This window comes from Phycodurus eques, chromosome 8, assembly GCF_024500275.1.
Source record: "Phycodurus eques isolate BA_2022a chromosome 8, UOR_Pequ_1.1, whole genome shotgun sequence".
NCBI lineage: Eukaryota > Metazoa > Chordata > Actinopteri > Syngnathiformes > Syngnathidae > Phycodurus > Phycodurus eques.
The window spans coordinates 9,601,257-9,618,791 of record NC_084532.1 but is presented as its reverse complement, the minus strand read 5'-3'; the positions used below and the strand labels follow the sequence as shown (position 1 = coordinate 9,618,791).

At 40.8% G+C, this 17,535-nt stretch overlaps 1 protein-coding gene across 1 annotated transcript in view; it reads right to left on the bottom strand.

Moving 5' to 3' along the window:
* insrb (insulin receptor b) overlaps positions 1-17,043 on the bottom strand; it is a 111,123-nt gene extending 94,080 nt beyond the window's left edge. Inside the window, exon 1 of the mRNA XM_061683506.1 lies at positions 15,988-17,043. Within this exon, the coding sequence (XP_061539490.1) occupies positions 15,988-16,075 (88 nt within the window). The 5' untranslated portion in view covers positions 16,076-17,043. The remainder of the gene's footprint in view (positions 1-15,987) is intronic.
* Between the last annotated feature and the right edge of the window lie 492 nt (positions 17,044-17,535).

Here is a 17,535-nt window from a genome sequence, read left to right as displayed (position 1 = left end):
TGGTATCTAGAGCACAGTAAACACACACACATTCCTGTGCAGGTCTTCAGTTGCGCAAATTTACTGGTTTGACAGAAGGACACCGACTGAGATTGTGCACTATTTTTTGTGTTGACAAATTAAATTTAAATATTAAACGTGATACAAAAAGATTAACAATATTTATCTTAAAAATAAATGGTAGCATATGTTTCTCCAAAACCTGTATGTACCTTTCAGCATTAATGGCGCCTTCACAGATGTGTAAGTTACCCATGCCATTGGCATTAACACAGCCCCATACCATGACAGATGCTGGCTTTTGAACTTTGCGTCCATAACAGTCCAGATGGTTCTTTTCCTCTTTGGCTTGGAGGACACGACGTCCACAATTTCCCAAAACAATTTGAAATGTGGACTCGTCGGACCACAAAACACTTTTCCACTTTGCATCAGTCCCTCTTAGATGAGCCAGAGAAGCCGCCGGCGTTTTTGGGTGTTGTTGTTATCATGGGTTTTGCTTTGCATAGTAGCGTTTCAAGTTGCACTTACGGATGTAGCGCCGAACGGTATTTTACTGACATTGGTTTTCTGAAGTGTTCCTGAGCCCATGCGGTGATATCCTTTACACATTGATGTCGGCGTGCCGCCTGAGGGATCGAAGGTTACGGTCGTTCAATGTTGGTTTTCGGCCTTGCCGCTTACATGCAGTGATTTCTCCAGATTCTCTGAACCGTTTGATGATATTATGGACCGTAGATGATGAAATCCCTACATTCCTTGCAATTGTACGTTGAGGAACATTGTCCTTAAACTGTTCGACTATTTTCTCATTCACTTGTTCACAAAGAGGTGAACCTCGCCTCATCTTTGCTTGTGAATGACTGGGTATAAAAGGAGCTTCCCTGAATTGCTCAATCATGGCACCCACCTGTTTCCAATTAGCCTGTTCACCTGTGGGATGTTCCAAAAGGTGTTTGATGAGCATTCCTCAACTTTCTCAGTCTTTTTTGCCACCTGTCGCAGCTTTTTTGGAACGTGTTGCAACCATCAAATTCAAAGTTATTGATTATTTGCTAAAAACAATAAAGTTGATCAGTTTGAACATTAAATAGCTCGTCTTTGCAGTGTTTTCAATTAAATATAGGTTGAACAAACCTATATTTGCAAATCGGCGGCACGGTGGCCGACTGGTTAGAGCGTCAGCCTCACAGTTCTGAGGTGCAGGGTTCAATCCCCGTCCCCCCCTGTGTGGAGTTTGCATGTTCTTCCCGTGCCTGCGTGGGTTTTCTCCGGGCACTCCGGTTTCCTCCCACATCCCAAAAACATGCATTAATTGGAGACTCTAAATTGCCCGTAGGCATGACTGAGAGTGATAATGGTTGTTTGTTTCTATGTGCCCTGCGATTGGCTGGCAACCAGTTCAGGGTGAACCCCGCCTCCTGCCCGATGACAGCTGGGATAGGCTCCAGCACGCCCGCGACCCTAGTGAGGAGAAGCGGCTCAGAAAATGGATGGATGGATGGATGATTTGCAAATCATTGTATTGTTTTTATTTATGTTTAACACAGCATCCAAACTTCATTGGAATTGGGGTTGTATAAAAGCAGGAAAAGTTAAGCTATAATAAATATTGATGAAAGAGTGGAGCTAAAATAACAGTAAAATAAACGCTAAGTAAAAAGAAGTAAAACATAAATATTAGTTAAAAGCTAAATTTAAAAGGTGGGTCTTGAGCCTGTTCTTAAATACAAGAACATTCTCTCCAGCAGGCTGTTCCACAGACAGGGGCCGTAGAACTGAAACGCTGCCTCACCGTGAGAGCATGTCCTCATTCGAGAGATGACTAAAAAGCCAGAGTCGGAGGACCTCAGTGCTCATGAGGGTTCGTATAGTAAAAGGAGTTCTGAGACATAGGAAGGCCCACGACCGTTAAGACAACTGAAAACCAGTAAAAGAACCTTAAAATCGATCCTGTAACACACGGGCAGCCAATGCACTGGTTTTAACATTGGTATAATGTGCTCTCGCCTTCTGGTCTTTGTCAGGAGACGTGCAGTTCTGTGGTAATTGTAAACTTGATAAAAACATAAGGCATGTCTATCAATATAAAAAAGAGGGTTCTCATCAGGGAGTGCAACCCCATACCTCCAGTCTGCAACCAAACTCTAACCTCCAAGATAGCAATGGTCCCATTAGTGGTGTTGATCACAGACTACCTCCACATTTTGGGAGGAGAAAGAATGAAATTGGCTGCTAAAAGTGCTGAACTCAACCCAACCTCAATGCTGTCCTACAACAGTGTTTGACCAGCGGGGGTGCTGGAGCCTATCCCAGCTATTTTCGGGCAGGAGACAGGCAGGGTACACCCTGAACTGGTCGCCACCCAATCTCAGTAACCCTCTATCATTTGTATCATTATTTTAATGTGTGGGGTATTCGTATAGCTCTGTTGCTACACTAATGTAACGTCCAAGATGGTAGTAACGGTGGCCCGGGGCCATGTAGTCACATCTCTGTCGTGCCAATTATACATTACTCATGGACTCACTGTAGTAGTCTCGCCACCCTATACTACTTGCATATCTGTTGTTGACCAATACAGGCCACTCGTGCTTGATAAGTATCTGTACCATTTGCACAATTGACATTGTCCCAGATTATCGCACTACCAGTCATTTTAAACTGCCTACATTTCTTGAAGTCTCTGCGCCATTTGCACAATGGTCACTGCACCAGACTATTTTTCTATTAGTCATTTCAAACTGCTCTAATTGCTAGAGGACTCAGCATCATTTTGCAAAATTGTCCAAAAAAATAATAATAATTGTACCGGCATTACCACATATTCTGGTAACCTTGTATTGCTCAGTAAATGTGTTTTTATGTTTTTATGTCTCAAAGGTATTCTCTGTCAATTGACTGTTGCAGCTCCAACCACCGGAGACAAATTCCTCGTGTGTTTTTGACATACTTGGCAAATAAAGATGATTCGGATTCTGACCTACACACACAAACACGTGCGATGCTCCCCTAACCTTAGCCTCCCATCACCTAACCGATATTTTACAATATGCATGTACATATATATTAATATACAATACATCAGGATTTCCTTAGCCGACTTTTTCACTTCCCATCCGATACAGATATTGCAGCCTTGAGTTTTGGCCAATACCAATATCGGTCCGATCCGATTTCAGCAATAAACATACATAATTTATATAATTTACTTATATTTTTTACTTATTTAAGATGGCGCCTACATGAGTGGTCACCTCAGTAACGTACCCTCTCGTGCTGTCTATGTTTTTGTCCTTTTCGTTCATCTTTGGAGACATTCTGCGACTTATTTACACAAAAGAAAACAGGGAAGCATGCCGGAGTGCAAATTAAGCTCAGACAGCGAGGATTCCAAATGCCGCTCCTGCCGATTCACTTTGCAAAGCTACGCTCTGTATCCAACAAAATGGACGAGCTTCATCTTCTCACAAAGACAGATAAAGACTTCAGATGTTCCGCCGCCCTGTGCCTCACGGAGACATGGCTTTGTGAACGAATCCCCGATGGCACCATAATGCTTCCCGGCTTCAAACTTGTTGTCAGGGTAAACAAAAGGTGGCCGAATATGCTTCTACATCAACAAAAAAATGGTGTACAGACGTCACGGAGCTCAGCACACACAGAAGATTGGACTTGGAGTCGCTGTTTTTTAACTAAGTCATTCAATTGTACTAATAATTTCTTAAATGGGCTTAAATAATACATTATAAAGACACTAAATAGGAAATAATCACTAAAACTTAACGTATTACATCATGAATGTACGGGGCCAGTACAGCTTCTGACAGGGCCACCACAACTTGGCTCATGGTGGCCCGAAAGTGCCACCACTCAAAAAGCCTGAACGTCAGACCGTGCTTATCTTTGTCCATGCCGCAAAGCACTACAGTAATGTCACATGGCAACAGCATTGGCATAGGCATTAAAGATTCATTGTTCTCAGGTCAGATGTGCTGCTTATCACATGAATCTACACTAGGTTCCTTATAAAAATGGGACATCATTTAAAATGGGAAAAACAGAAATAATCAAATATCGATTTGTCGTAATGTATTTGAGCTCCGATAAAACAAGCACAATTACATAAGGGTGGAAAACTTGTAACCATCAACCCACTGGACGGTTTTCTTTCATAGTATTACTGTACGATTACTTTCTCAAGTACAGGTGATTAAAACAAAGGTTTTTGGCTTTCTACCCACTTTAGTTTTACAATTTTTCCAAATCACATATTGGTTTTGAAAAAGGTATATAGATGTAACAAGCCCCACGGTGCCGTGCACAGAGATCCAAATGGAAGAAAAGGATTGAAGTCAAAATTACTCACAATAGGAAAAAGCCACTGTCTAAAGGTCTGGTCCTGCAACTAACTCAAAAGGATTTTTTTTTAGCTGATCTGCACATAAGCAGGGATGGGTCTATTTGGATTTTACAGCGGAAAGTCACCAATGGTTAAAACAGGGCCGAACCAAACAGCAACAAGGACTATCAAATTAGATGGTTGCACCATGGCGTAACGGCGCACTCTCTTTGCCTGTTTGTGTGATCCCCGGCACCCCCACCCCCTCCAAAGCAGACCACATTTCTGTGCAGTGAGCAGAGGTTTACATAAACAGCCACAGCTCTCCATCGAGGAATGGGAGTTGAGGCCCAATGGCATCAGATAAGCTCTGAATTAAAACAAACAGGCCTACAGTGAAGACACTTGTACGTGTGGTAACTGCTCCCTTCATTCACAGTTTGACGTGATCTGGGTCTGACACTCAGGAATCCTTTCATGTGAGTGTTCCAAACGAAGAACTGGCAAAATAGTGACAAATCATAAGTAAATCTTAAAAATTTCCCCTTCAATTGCTGGGATTTCCACGGGTGGTCCAAAGAGCTGGAACTGTATTTAGTGGCAGATTATTCACATTCTTTCACGATCATGCCATTTCGTTTAAAATGCAGCTGCACGACCAGCTATACTCAGTACAAAAGACATACAAATCTGCCTGTTCAGTATTTAAGAGGAAGTAAAAAGGCCAACAAAAGTTAGTGTTTTAATCCCCTTTCCATGTTGCCACTGGCAATGTCTGCATGAAACTGCACACAAACAACGAAACACGGGAGATACATTGCCAAATTAGCTGAGGTTGACAAAGAAACAGATATGAGATACCAGTAAGAGCAGTGGAGGAAGCATTTAAGAAAGAACCCCAAAAGTTTCCTTCCTTTAGAGGAGGGGTCACCACCATGGTGCCCGCTAGTTCAAGCTCACCCCCATGGACAACATGAGTAGCCCACAGGCCTGTTCTAAAAATAGCTCACCAGTGATAGGACATTGTGATTTCCTAGGAATGTAAACAAATTATTTTGGTGTGTTATGTCATAGAAGAGTCTGCTAGAATGAGGGGAAAAGTTTATAAAATAGTGGTGAGGCCAGCAATGATGTATGTTAAAGTTAGATAGAGCACTTTTAAAATACCTTTTTCCACCATTAGAGTGACCCACTAAATTGATTGGGGTTTTTTTCTTTTTGAGAGGGGAAGTAAAAATCAACAACTGAACCAATGTGGTTGCACTGGTTGAACATGCTAATGAGATTAGCACCAGGGCTTGCGCTTCCCATACGCCACCTCGCCAATGTCTAATTGGAACAGGATGTGGCGAAGGGAATATCGCCCACGTTAGCCAAACTGGCGAATCAAAATCACACCTTATCACCTTCCTGGTAAGGGAGCGCACTCATCCTGCCGTCTGTGAATGGCGTTAGTGGTTTAGTTTTCCCCCGCTTCGTAAAATGCTTCAATCAGCCGTCTAGCCGCTGCTGGCTAAGCAGTCAGGCTCACGGGCTTTCCCAGCTGCGGGGAGCGGCGCGTAGGAGAACACAAGAACCGGTGCCACATGGCGCCAAATTGAAGCATGCGTATGTATTACGCGACGTACGTTTGAAAAGTTGATGGTCAATGTGTCCTGCAATTCACATTAGTTAGCTAGATGCCTTCTTCATCAATGCACAAGCTAATAATCACATCTTGATTGCCAGACAGAGCAGCGGCGGCCGCAGCTAGTCATTTGGGGGCCCAAGCCAAACATAGTCATGGCACAAGGTTAGTGTTTGTGATACTGTGAGACGTCTATGTGAAAGTTGTCCCAATGGGACAATTGGGATGTAACGTTACTACGCTGTAGTTTTAGCTCAATGTTAAGCTTTTGTTTCTGTCATCGGCTCTTACGTTGATTTGAAGACTAAAATAAACGCTAAAAACCATCTGTCCAAAAGTGCAACCAACCGTTTACCTTGTTAGCTGCCTGAATGTTGGCATAGACGTATTTTATCGTTTCACTCACCCAATTGATTGAGAGTTGACATCACTGAAGCTCCCCGCTGTGTAGGCTGAGGCTCCGAGCGTGTCAGACGCTACGTATAGTGAAAGCCTCCTTTGCACAATATAATCTTATTCCAAGTGTTTCACTGAGGCGACTGGTCATTAATTTTAACAAAGTTAAGACACACTTTTGTTCACCACCGCCAGCGTTAGGCACAAGCACGTCTTTGTGTGCATTCTTCTTTGTTGGTTTTTGCCGCTTCGTCATTGGTTTTCGCTACTTCTTCGGGGCCAGAGGACTAGGCATTGAAACTGGGAACCGAATTTTTAAAATTCCAGTTCCAGTAGGCTCTCGATTCTTGACGGTGAAGGGTAAATGGACTGCACTTATATAGCGCTTTATCTACACCATCACAGTGCCCAAAGCGCTTTACAAAGTCTCACATTCACCCACTCACACACACACACATTCATACAGCAATGGATGCCCAACTCTAGGCCAGAGTATTATACACTAATTCTTCTGTATGATAACTATTAGTGAGGACACCAGAAACAATCGCACACCTGGATTTACTGTATCTCTCTTCAGAATGTAATGAACGAATGCATGCTACAACAGATTACACTTGGGGGGAGGGGAGTGAGCCACGGCATTATTGAAGGGACAAACCTCAGGTCCGTGTTTTGCTTAAACTAATGCTCTCGAGTATAGAAATACTAATGCATATGTTAAAACATAGGTGTAAAATAACAGATTGATTAAAAACAAATGAATAGTGTTCGGAATGTGCTAATGACTCTACAGTATAACTGGGCATGAAAATAAATGATTTTAACTTCATGTCTGGCTCGACTAGTACTCAATACTGCAGTGCATTTAAATACAGGTAGACTTCATACAAATGACTCTATATACTTTTGTGCTCTAATGAGCATAGTTTTCTAGAGGGAAAAGGAGAAATGTATGCTGGTTTTCACCTTGTATTTTTATTTTTTTTTAAATCGCAATATATACTGCAGGGGGTATCATACAGCCCAAGTGTCAACACACACCTGCCATCATTTAATATTCAGCTGATCAACCACAAATGAAGTTCAACTGTTCTTGTAGGCTTTTCCAAACATTGTTTTCATTTTAATTTCTAGCAGAAGGCTGAAGATTTTGTGCCAACACTGACTGGCATTTGGAACCATTCAAATTCCCCTCCGGCTTGACTAAGGCCCCAGTTCCAGCTGAATAGGGGAAAAACAGCCTCAACGCACGATGCTTCCACCACCATGCTTCACTGTAGTTTTGGTGATTAGCACAGTTGTGTTTGTGCCAAACATACCTTTTGAAATTATGACCAAAAAGTCCAACTTTGAGTGTATCAGACCATAACAAAACCTCCCTAACATATGGGGGAATGTGGAAAATGTTTTGAAATGGTTTAGCTTGGTTTCATTTTTAAATTATTATTATTGAGCAGAAACCTGGCATTCGAGCAGAGGTGTGTAGACTTTATATATCCACTGCACATGCTTACACCATGGAATTCTAAGAGTTTGCCTTTGTTGTTAAAGCGACAGTTGCAACAAAATATACAGAACACCGAAAATCAATTATATTCACTACGATCTTGAAATTGTAATGCTTAAAAAGAAACTCCACTGATTCATAATAATCTAACTGATGAATTAAGAACTGATTAAATGGATTTTAGATCAATTGGGTCTTGAAGCAACTGATGAAATGGTGTACATTAATTGGCTGCAAACAGTAAAATAATATAAGCATGTATTTATAAAAATAAAAAATAATTTAAAATTGTTTTAAAAAAATAAAAATGAATCAATCATTAATTTTCCCAATGAATTGGTCCATCAATATTTAGTCGAACTCTAGCGACTTGTCGGCATCAACAATAGAGCCACTCTATCCCCCAAGATTTATGAAATTCTTCATGAATAATGGCTCAATCAATTAATCATGCATATCCCTAACAGTGAACATAACAGGGAAGAGTGTTGGCTCTGTGCGGGTAAGTAACTCAAAAAGTCGTCCCCCGTTCAATTCAGGCAGCCTAAGCTTTAAGGTGGACAAGCTATGTTCATTTTACTGTTACACTGCTACGGTTTTGGCTACTGCTCTGCTGCATGGTACACACTGTTCTCATACATAACCGCCTCTTCCAAACACACACACACACAGTTAACATACACTGCCTGGAAGTGAACAGGTCAGGAGCTAAGGAGATGAGATCCTCCAGACAGCACAGTGTGACAGACGGGGGTGCATACTGAGCAGCATGCACACAACACACACATGCACACAACACACACACACACACACACACACACACACATATATATATATATATATATATATATATATATATATATATATATATATATATATACACACACACACACACACACACACACACACACACACACACACGAACACACGCACACCGACGCTGACAATAGAACAGGCATGGTGGGCCGCTTCAAACACATTCCACAACGTGCAAAGCATTGTCAGAAAATTCCACTGTGCTCTTTAGCACAAACACCCACGCACTTGGAGGGTACCTTTTTCCTTAAATCTGCCTGTTTTCAACCAGCTTGATGTCAACCCCGGTACCATATGCACATTAAGACTATTCAATGTCTTAATGTGCATTGTACATCTCTGTATTCTACAGCTCCTTGACCTTTCAAACTAGACACCCAGCTTCCTCATTTATGGAAGCCAGTATAATGTTGACAACCAACACCAATGCGCTGATACATATGGGGAGAGATTTGTCTCTAAGTATTTACACAAACATAGAGCGGCTGACATAAGTATTTAACGGGTCATCATTTTTCTCACTAAATATACTTCCAAAGGTCCTATTGACCTGAAAATTTCATCAGATGTTGGGAACAACCCAAGTTTTCTTCGGGCACTCCGGTTTCCTCCCACATCCCAAAAACATGCATGATAGGTTAATTGAAGACTCTAAATTGCCCGCAGGTGTGAATGTGAGTGTGAATTGTTGTTTGTTTATGTGTGTCCTGCGATTGGTTGGCGACCGGTTCAGGGTGTATCCCACCTCTCGGCCGAAGAAAGCTGGGATAGGATCCAGCACGCCCAAGACCATACTGAGGATAAGCGGTACGGAAGATGAATGAATGAATAATTTAAACAAATTTTGATTTGAAACGCCACATCAGATTTTTATGAACGTGGTTCAGTTTCCAACTTTTATAACGGAGAGAGTATTTTATTTCACTATTTTAAATCCAAATCATTAATTCATTATTTGTCAGGCCTTTATTTTGAAGTCGGCCCAAGCAGCTCGTAGGCGGCGTGTTACAGTAATGCCTAGTATATATAAACAATCGTTGGGGCGGCTGGCTTGACTTAATCTTTCCGACTGGGGGCTGGCTTGACCACAGTGGTTTACTCCAGATTTCAGCACGGTCGGACTATAGACTGCTGGATTCCCATAAAAATGATTGGCAGTCATAAACGGAGACAGCAACACTGCCGCCTAGTGGATGGAGGGAAGGGCCTTCCCACACATGTAAATCGCGGCTATATTCGTGGATCTGAAAAACGTGACAATCACGGATACATTTGTGGATTTGACAAACACGTAAATCAAGGATATATTTGTGGATCTGAAAAACGTGTCAATAGCAGATACAAGTATATTTGTGTAAATAATTTTGAGACAAATCTCTCCCCATAGATACTGGAAGTTATGTTTTGTTAATCTCTGTAATGTAAAAAGCAGCATGGGAGGGCCCTTGGAAGTCTACAGTGCATTCTGGTTGTTGTGTTTTAATTACCTTTAAAAGAAAGGTTAATACCACACCAGCTCATATCATAAAAAAACTGTGGCAATCTGACACATAGGAAGCAAGATTTTCTGTCATTTAAATAGCATAGCCCCTTTTTACAGTATTATTCACCTATGGTGGAGAAGCACAATCTATTCAGACTACAGCCCGGATTTACAGAGTATCTTGAGTTATTTTATGACTGAATTAATGATAATCAATATCCCTGTTCTATACCACTCATCGTCATTACAGTCGTGGGTGAGCTGCAGCCTATCCCAGCTGACTTCGGGTGAGAAGTCAAAACTAAACAAAACTAGTATAAAGTCTTCTTGTGCAATAAGTATAAATAACAATTGAATAGCATGTAATTTATCTAATTAACATTAACAACCCAACGATTAACACGAGTGAAAAATAACCTCCCCCCTCCAAAAAAAAATAACGAAGTACTGTCTATTTTTTTTAAAACTGGTCTTATTGTAAGGCGTACATACACTTTAAGGTTTGAAAATACTTCGCACTGCATCTGAATGTGTACATAAAACGAAAGTCCGCGTAAGCCCCGATTCACCTATTTGTTTTTCCCTGCTTTTAACAACAGATATAAAAGTAAAACCAATTATGTTATTAGTCATTACGTTCAAATATTGCATTGTAATTGGCATGATTCACAGTTTAACAACGGATTTACTCCTCCAATTTTGAGATGTGTGTATCCGATGAAAAAAAATGCATTGTTGTCAATCATCTGCACCAAATGTTGAATTAATTTTCCAAAGTTTTCATCACTTGGTTTATTTAAAAAAATACAACAATGGGCTCTTGACTGTCTTTAGAGGATTTGTTTTGTTTGGTCAAATCAAAAGGAATGTCACAAAAAGCCAAGTTAAAGACACCACGGAATAAAACAAGCTGACAAATGTTATTTAGTTATGACGTGCTGACAATATGGAGATTCAACGTATCTTATTAAAAGTCAAACCTGTCATTACTATAAGTGTACAACTGCACGTGTGACGTCAGATCTGATTTAGGCGTATCAAAGTGTACCCTTGCGATATATTGCAATATCAATACTGTCACTTTGCCAGCTTGTTTTTCTGAACAGAGAAGACGAACAGGTATTTCATTGATTCAGATTGTCAGTGACAACTGTCAGGCTTTGGGTGCAGGTGGACAGAAGCGGTAACATGAATGTCAGGCTGTGGAAAAGATACATAACATCACATGCATAAATACACACATACACACTGGCCCTCTCCAACAGGCTGAGAGGAACAAGAAGGGGGCCAGCCTCCTGGTTGCACAACTTGTTTTTCACAAGTTCGGCCAGGAGACAACTCAGCAGTTGCTTCAGAAAACTGTTTGCTGATAACTATGGCAAACAAGCCCATCCAAATCTATTAAAAACAGAAAGAATCTTTAAGACATTATCTCGGGCCTAGCTCATCGTAGCCGAGGTGCTGTAAATTTATCAATTTAGTTTCTCCTTTCCCAAGACTGACGTTGAGATAACGGGCATATTGAAAACTAAGCATTCTTAGAACTCCATATTCTGAGTATTTTGGTTGTTGACCCGCACCGTCTTTAGCGTAAACATCTCAAGAGTGCCAAATATGGTCACTAAGCGGAGAATTGAGTAAATAAGGCACCAGAAGCAGCCAATGGCATGTACCCCACTCTCCTAGAGGGACACACAGAAAGAGAGAGGGAAAGAAAGAATGAGGAAGGAGGGGTACAAGTAACCCGGTCTCATAAGACCCCTTTCAGGGGCCTCTACGCTGTCTGCACACATGACCTGTGTGGAGTGTCCACAGCATTTGCTTTGAACCTGGCCAGAGGAAGCAGCCATTTTAAGAAATGCACGGCACAGTCTAAATAGCAACACTGAAACAAGCAAAAACTAGTCACATTATTGTGGTTTGTTCTATGATCACTGATCACTTAACTGTACAAATGTCCTTCATGGCAATGTATCTTTGTGGAATTGTTTTTTTTTTTTTTAATCAAATTTGCCAGTTTGTAACTTGAAAAATTGTAAACAAGTTAATAAACAGAAGATTGTTGCCCTTGTTTTCGAACCTACAGTTAATCCCACAAGAACGTTTGAGCCGGTCAGCCATGTAATTGTAATACAAAAATTATCTCAGAAGAATTGTTATAAAAACCTCAAAAGAATTATCCTACAAATGATCAGAATACAGAACAACAAGCATTAAAAAAAATTTGCCAGAAATTTAATAGCAGATCTTTAGAAAAATAGAAATGGCCGATGATGGAAAAGGTTGCACACACTGATATTCATTTATACTGAGACATTTGTATGTTATGTAAACACTGAAAAACTCATAACTATTGATGTTAAGTTAATCCAATTTTACTGTATAGCTAGTCCCAATTCACAACAAAAGTTGTCACAGGGTGCTTTGCATTTGGAGCAGATCTCAAACAACAATGCTCCCACCAAGTCAGGGTGGAAAATACTGTTGACCCAATAGCATAGCAAGTTCTTTTTTAATTTACTGTCGCAATATAAATAAGATATACTAATGAGCTTTTAAATTATGTGGGTTGTTTTTTTTTTACATCTGTGTAGATTCTCAGTCATCCAGGTCATAGCAACCTACCAAGGTTGAATCAAGGCAACTGGCCTCTTCTTGTTTGCTGAATTTGTTGTGTTTTTTCCTTGTTTTCTGAAAATATTAAAAAAACTGACTGAGGTAATTATGCTACTAGGCGCTATTCTTTAACGTTTTGTTTGTTTTTTCATAAACACATTTCCAATTCTACTACAGCCATTTCAAAAACTCGGGTCAGAATTTTGTATTGGTTTGTTGATTTTGAGCATAAGAAAAACTGCATTTCGTAAGCCTAAAAGCATAATTGCCTGAGTCATTTTGTTATTTTTGGGAAACAAAACAAAAAAAACAACAAATTAAAGAAACAAGATGCCTTGATTAAATCTTTGCAGATTACTATGACCTAGATGACTGAGTATCTCCACAAATAAAGAAAAAAATGTTTTAGCAAGCACACTAGTATTTTTTATTGATAATGTGACAGTAAGTCAAAAGTGACTTGGGCAATTATGCTATTAGGCTAGCGATTTATATTAATTTGTAATAACATAATAGGTGTAACAATTAATCAACAACTAATGATTATTCAAATACATCATTAAATATTTGGATAATTGATTAATGGTTTCCATTGTTTAACTTAAAATTGTCCAAATCCTCAGATTTCAGCCTCTCAGCAGTAAAAACCTGTACCTGATTTCTGTAGTTCTTCATGAAAGCAGACTGAATGTCTTACCGTAATTTCTCATGTATAATACACTCGAGAGTATAATGCGTACCCCCAAAATCAATTTTTTATCAATATGGTACTAAGAGGCCTTGATTCTAGGGCTGAGGGGGGAAATCGGCTAAGTTGGCTAAGTCGACACAAAACTTTCTGCCTTGAAATATGTGCCACCCCGTAAACCTGTTTGGTTACTGTCCATGTTTTCGCACGGACATTTGTTGCAGGGGGGCCATGTTCGGGAGGTCATGACATCATGACCTCCCGAACATGGCCCCCCACGTAGTCATGTCTAGAGCCACGGTCACATAAAAGTGCCATATTTTACCAAACTAACTTTTTCTAGTATTTGGGATGTAATATTGGCTCTATGGTGCCTCAGTAAACATGTAAAATATTAATTTAAATCATCCACGCATTGCTGAGGTCCAGACGTTTTTCTGCCGAGAGGCATGAAATCAGGTCGTTCGAATTTTTCGAACTTATCTACGTCACAAGCGAATATCTTCCCCTACCTCTACGCATCAAGCCAGCGCTGTCAACATAACAATTGTGTGTTCTCGCACAAGTGGGTCTTCTACACAGAGGTAGCCAATCAGAGGAAAGGGGGCAGTCTTAGCCAAATATGGACAAAGCGGATACAACACTACGGTACCAGTAAAAATAAATAGAATGTGAAAAGATTTTTTTCATTTTCCTTATACCCATGTATAATGCGCTCTATTGACTTTTGATTATTTTCTTAAAGGTGCATTACACATGAGAAATTACAATTTGTGTTTCATCAAAATAAGACATTTGCCAACATCTGGTTTTACTTTGGAAAACGACGACTAACAATTTTGCCTAATTTGTGACATGTTTCAGACCAAATCAGTAACTTTCATAATCAATTTATGTAAAAACAACAGTCAGTTTAATCTATTACGAAAATAATAATTTGCAGCCATAGTTTTGATAACCTGGAATTGACATGTAGCTGAAACTGAAGCAGCCTCAGAAGTATACTGTATATCAAACTAGCACCCCTTTGCATTAATCAGTAACCGAGTAGCTCTCAGTTTAAAAAAACGGTGAGTAAATCATCACTAACTCTTGTGATATTGCTTAAATGTTGTTTATTTGGTTTTGTTTAATAATTAAACAATACCAAATAAACAATAATCTGTTAATAAATAGTAATCAGAAAAAAACGATTTTGCAATAAACCTTAATGCAAAATATTTTTTTTATCTGATTATTTGATGGAATCACTTAATGGAATAAATGATCATCGATTCTAAAAATATTCAGCAGTGACTGACAAATAATGTGCTGTATCGGCTGTGTGTAACACAGTATATTGCTGTCATGCAAAGACTATGTATTTATTACATTACATTGAAATAAATTGTCCTTTGAATTTATTTAATTTGAACAGGTTGCACATGATTAAAATGTGGTAAACTAATGTATATTCTATTATTTTCAAGGAGAACGGGGAAATTACGTCAGTTTACCACATTCTAATGATATGAAACCGATGCATACGGTCAAATGAAGTTCTTCGTATTAGTGTAGGTTGGACCATGGGGGAGGAGCCAAATAGCTAATTTTGGCAAAATTGGGAAACCCTGCTGTTCTTTGTCAAAGCAGAGGATTACATTTGTTTTTCAGCTCCTCTAAATAGGTTCAAAATTAGCTATAGGGCATTTGCCTTCCATTTGCAGAGGAATGGTTATCACTGTACGATTTCGACGTCGTTCCGACACTCCGACCCCCCTAAAATTCATTGATAAAAACAACACAAGTCCTCCGTGGAGAGCTGGGGGGCGCTCCCCGCTATGGCGCTCAAATGTTTTCATCCTCGGATGGTGGCTAATCCTCCGCTTCCGTGCGTAATGTGTTTACATTGTGGCTGCTCTGGCGCGTGCGTCCCCATGGAAGGGCCGAGCTGCTCGCACTTCGGACGCGTCGGAGTGAGCGGGGATGACAAGTCGCCTTCGCGGGTGGGACAAGAGACGGCTTGGGGGGTGGTCTTCCTCCGAAAGGTGACGCAGGAACAGCAGTTATTGGCGCAAAGCCACGGGCACCGGGGGGGGGTGCAAAAAAACAAAACAGAAGGGCCCAAAGGGACCTTTTGCGCATGCGTCGTCAATATCAACACAACTCGCCTCATCTACAAATACATAATCGCTACTATAATACACAATCCTAGTATGGGATGAAGTCCCACAAGTAGAATCTTATTTAGTATTTATTAGATTTTAAATAAGACCATTTTTATATTATTCAAAGATTCTTTATGGTTAATGATTATTCTGTCAACGTGTATTTAGGTTTCTATTTTATTAGGTAGACTTTGTCTGTTTTTAATTCATGTTTGATTTCTGAAATTCTTTTAAATTTATGTACATTTTATGCCGATGTTACGTCAGTGCATATTTTAGTAAGTTTAAGTCACATTTCTTGTTGTTTGTAAGTGAACTACGCAAACTAATAATATAATACTGCAAGAAAAGCGTGTACTTACTTTCTCCTTGAACGAGTCCATGCTGGCATATGATGCACACGATCCAAAGCACAAGTTGTGCTCCCAGTTTAAGCGTCCACCGCCTCATTTTCACTCGAGGACACGTCAATCTGCAAAAACTCCAATGTGGACACCCCCTAAAAAAAAAGTGTTTGTTATTCAAGAGGTGCCCCCCACCCCACCCTCGGCCCGGTAATAAATGGCTTCCCCCCTAGCCCGAGTTTGGGGTGTGTTCCCTAAAAACGGTGGTCTTTGCTTCTGGCGACACGCGTTTGAGTAGAAATGTTCATTTTCCATAGGTGAAGGCGACAGTCCACGGTCATGTCTCCTCCTCGATCAAGAACGGGTTAATATCCAAGTGGGAAGCTGCCGTCCATTAATTATAGGCAAAAAGGTAAATGAAGGAGTGGATCCAATATCTTCAAGAGGACATTCCAGCGAGGTCAGACTCCCTTTGGGCAGCTGCGTGCAAGAAAAACGTGCCTAGATGTGGAGCTACGACCATCCCGTGAACTCCTTCACCCAACACCATAAAATGTCCAAAACGGTGAGGGAGGGGGGGCTAACCAACAAGGACAAAACGTGGGAGCTAATGGTCACGACTGCCCCTTAAAAAGGGACGGCTACGTGTAGCCTGAAGTGCTGGGTGAAAAGTCGTACCACACTGCCAGTTTCTTTTCCCTCAGATTAGCCGATGCGAGGAAGGAGGAGGGGTGTCGCTGAGGCTGGCTGGCTGGCTGGCTAGCGAGCTAGCTAGCCAGCTAATCCAAAACAAACCAGCTTTCCGCGTCGGCACCGGAGTTCAAATAGAAAAAAACACACACACACCAACGTCGAATGCGCGTCTCGTCTCTAACGCTGGTCACGAACAAAATGGGGGGTACAGAAAAGTGTGTGTGGGGGGGGGGGAGGTTGTTTCAAAAGAAAAAGACGGGTTAAGTGTAAAAAGTTGCGTTGGTGGCTGTCGTTTGTTGCGTCTCAGTCAGGCAGGTTCCCCCTCTTCTCTTTCCGTGTCTCCTTGCGCGAACGAGCGCGGAGTCTCTCTCTCTCTCTCTCTCTCGCTCTCTCTCTCTCTCTCTCTCTCTCTCTCTCTCTCTCGCCCAGTAAACAACTCCTGCCTGCCTGCCACTCACCCAGCTGGGCCAAAATTGTGGAGCGCGTGCGTAAAACCCGGACCGGATCACGAGCCGAGGTCCGGATCTGGAGCGTCCGAAACGGACGGAACAACACCGGCGCTCTTTGTAAGAAAAAGGGCAACAAACGTGAGGAATTATTTTTGGAGCGGCACCTCGGTTTACATGACTAATCATTAGTAACAAAGTATAACAATAAAATTAAAAAAAAGCAATATTTCCCATAGGAAATACTGTAAAGCAAATGAATCCATCACTCAATAAAAATAAAAAACTGTGAAAACCCATGACAAAAAACAATCGCTTGGAAATCTGTGAAATACATAAATATGCAGGCAGAGGCGCAAGAATTAATCGATTCATCTACAACCTATCGATTATCAAATTAACCGACATCGATTGATCGTTTAGAGAC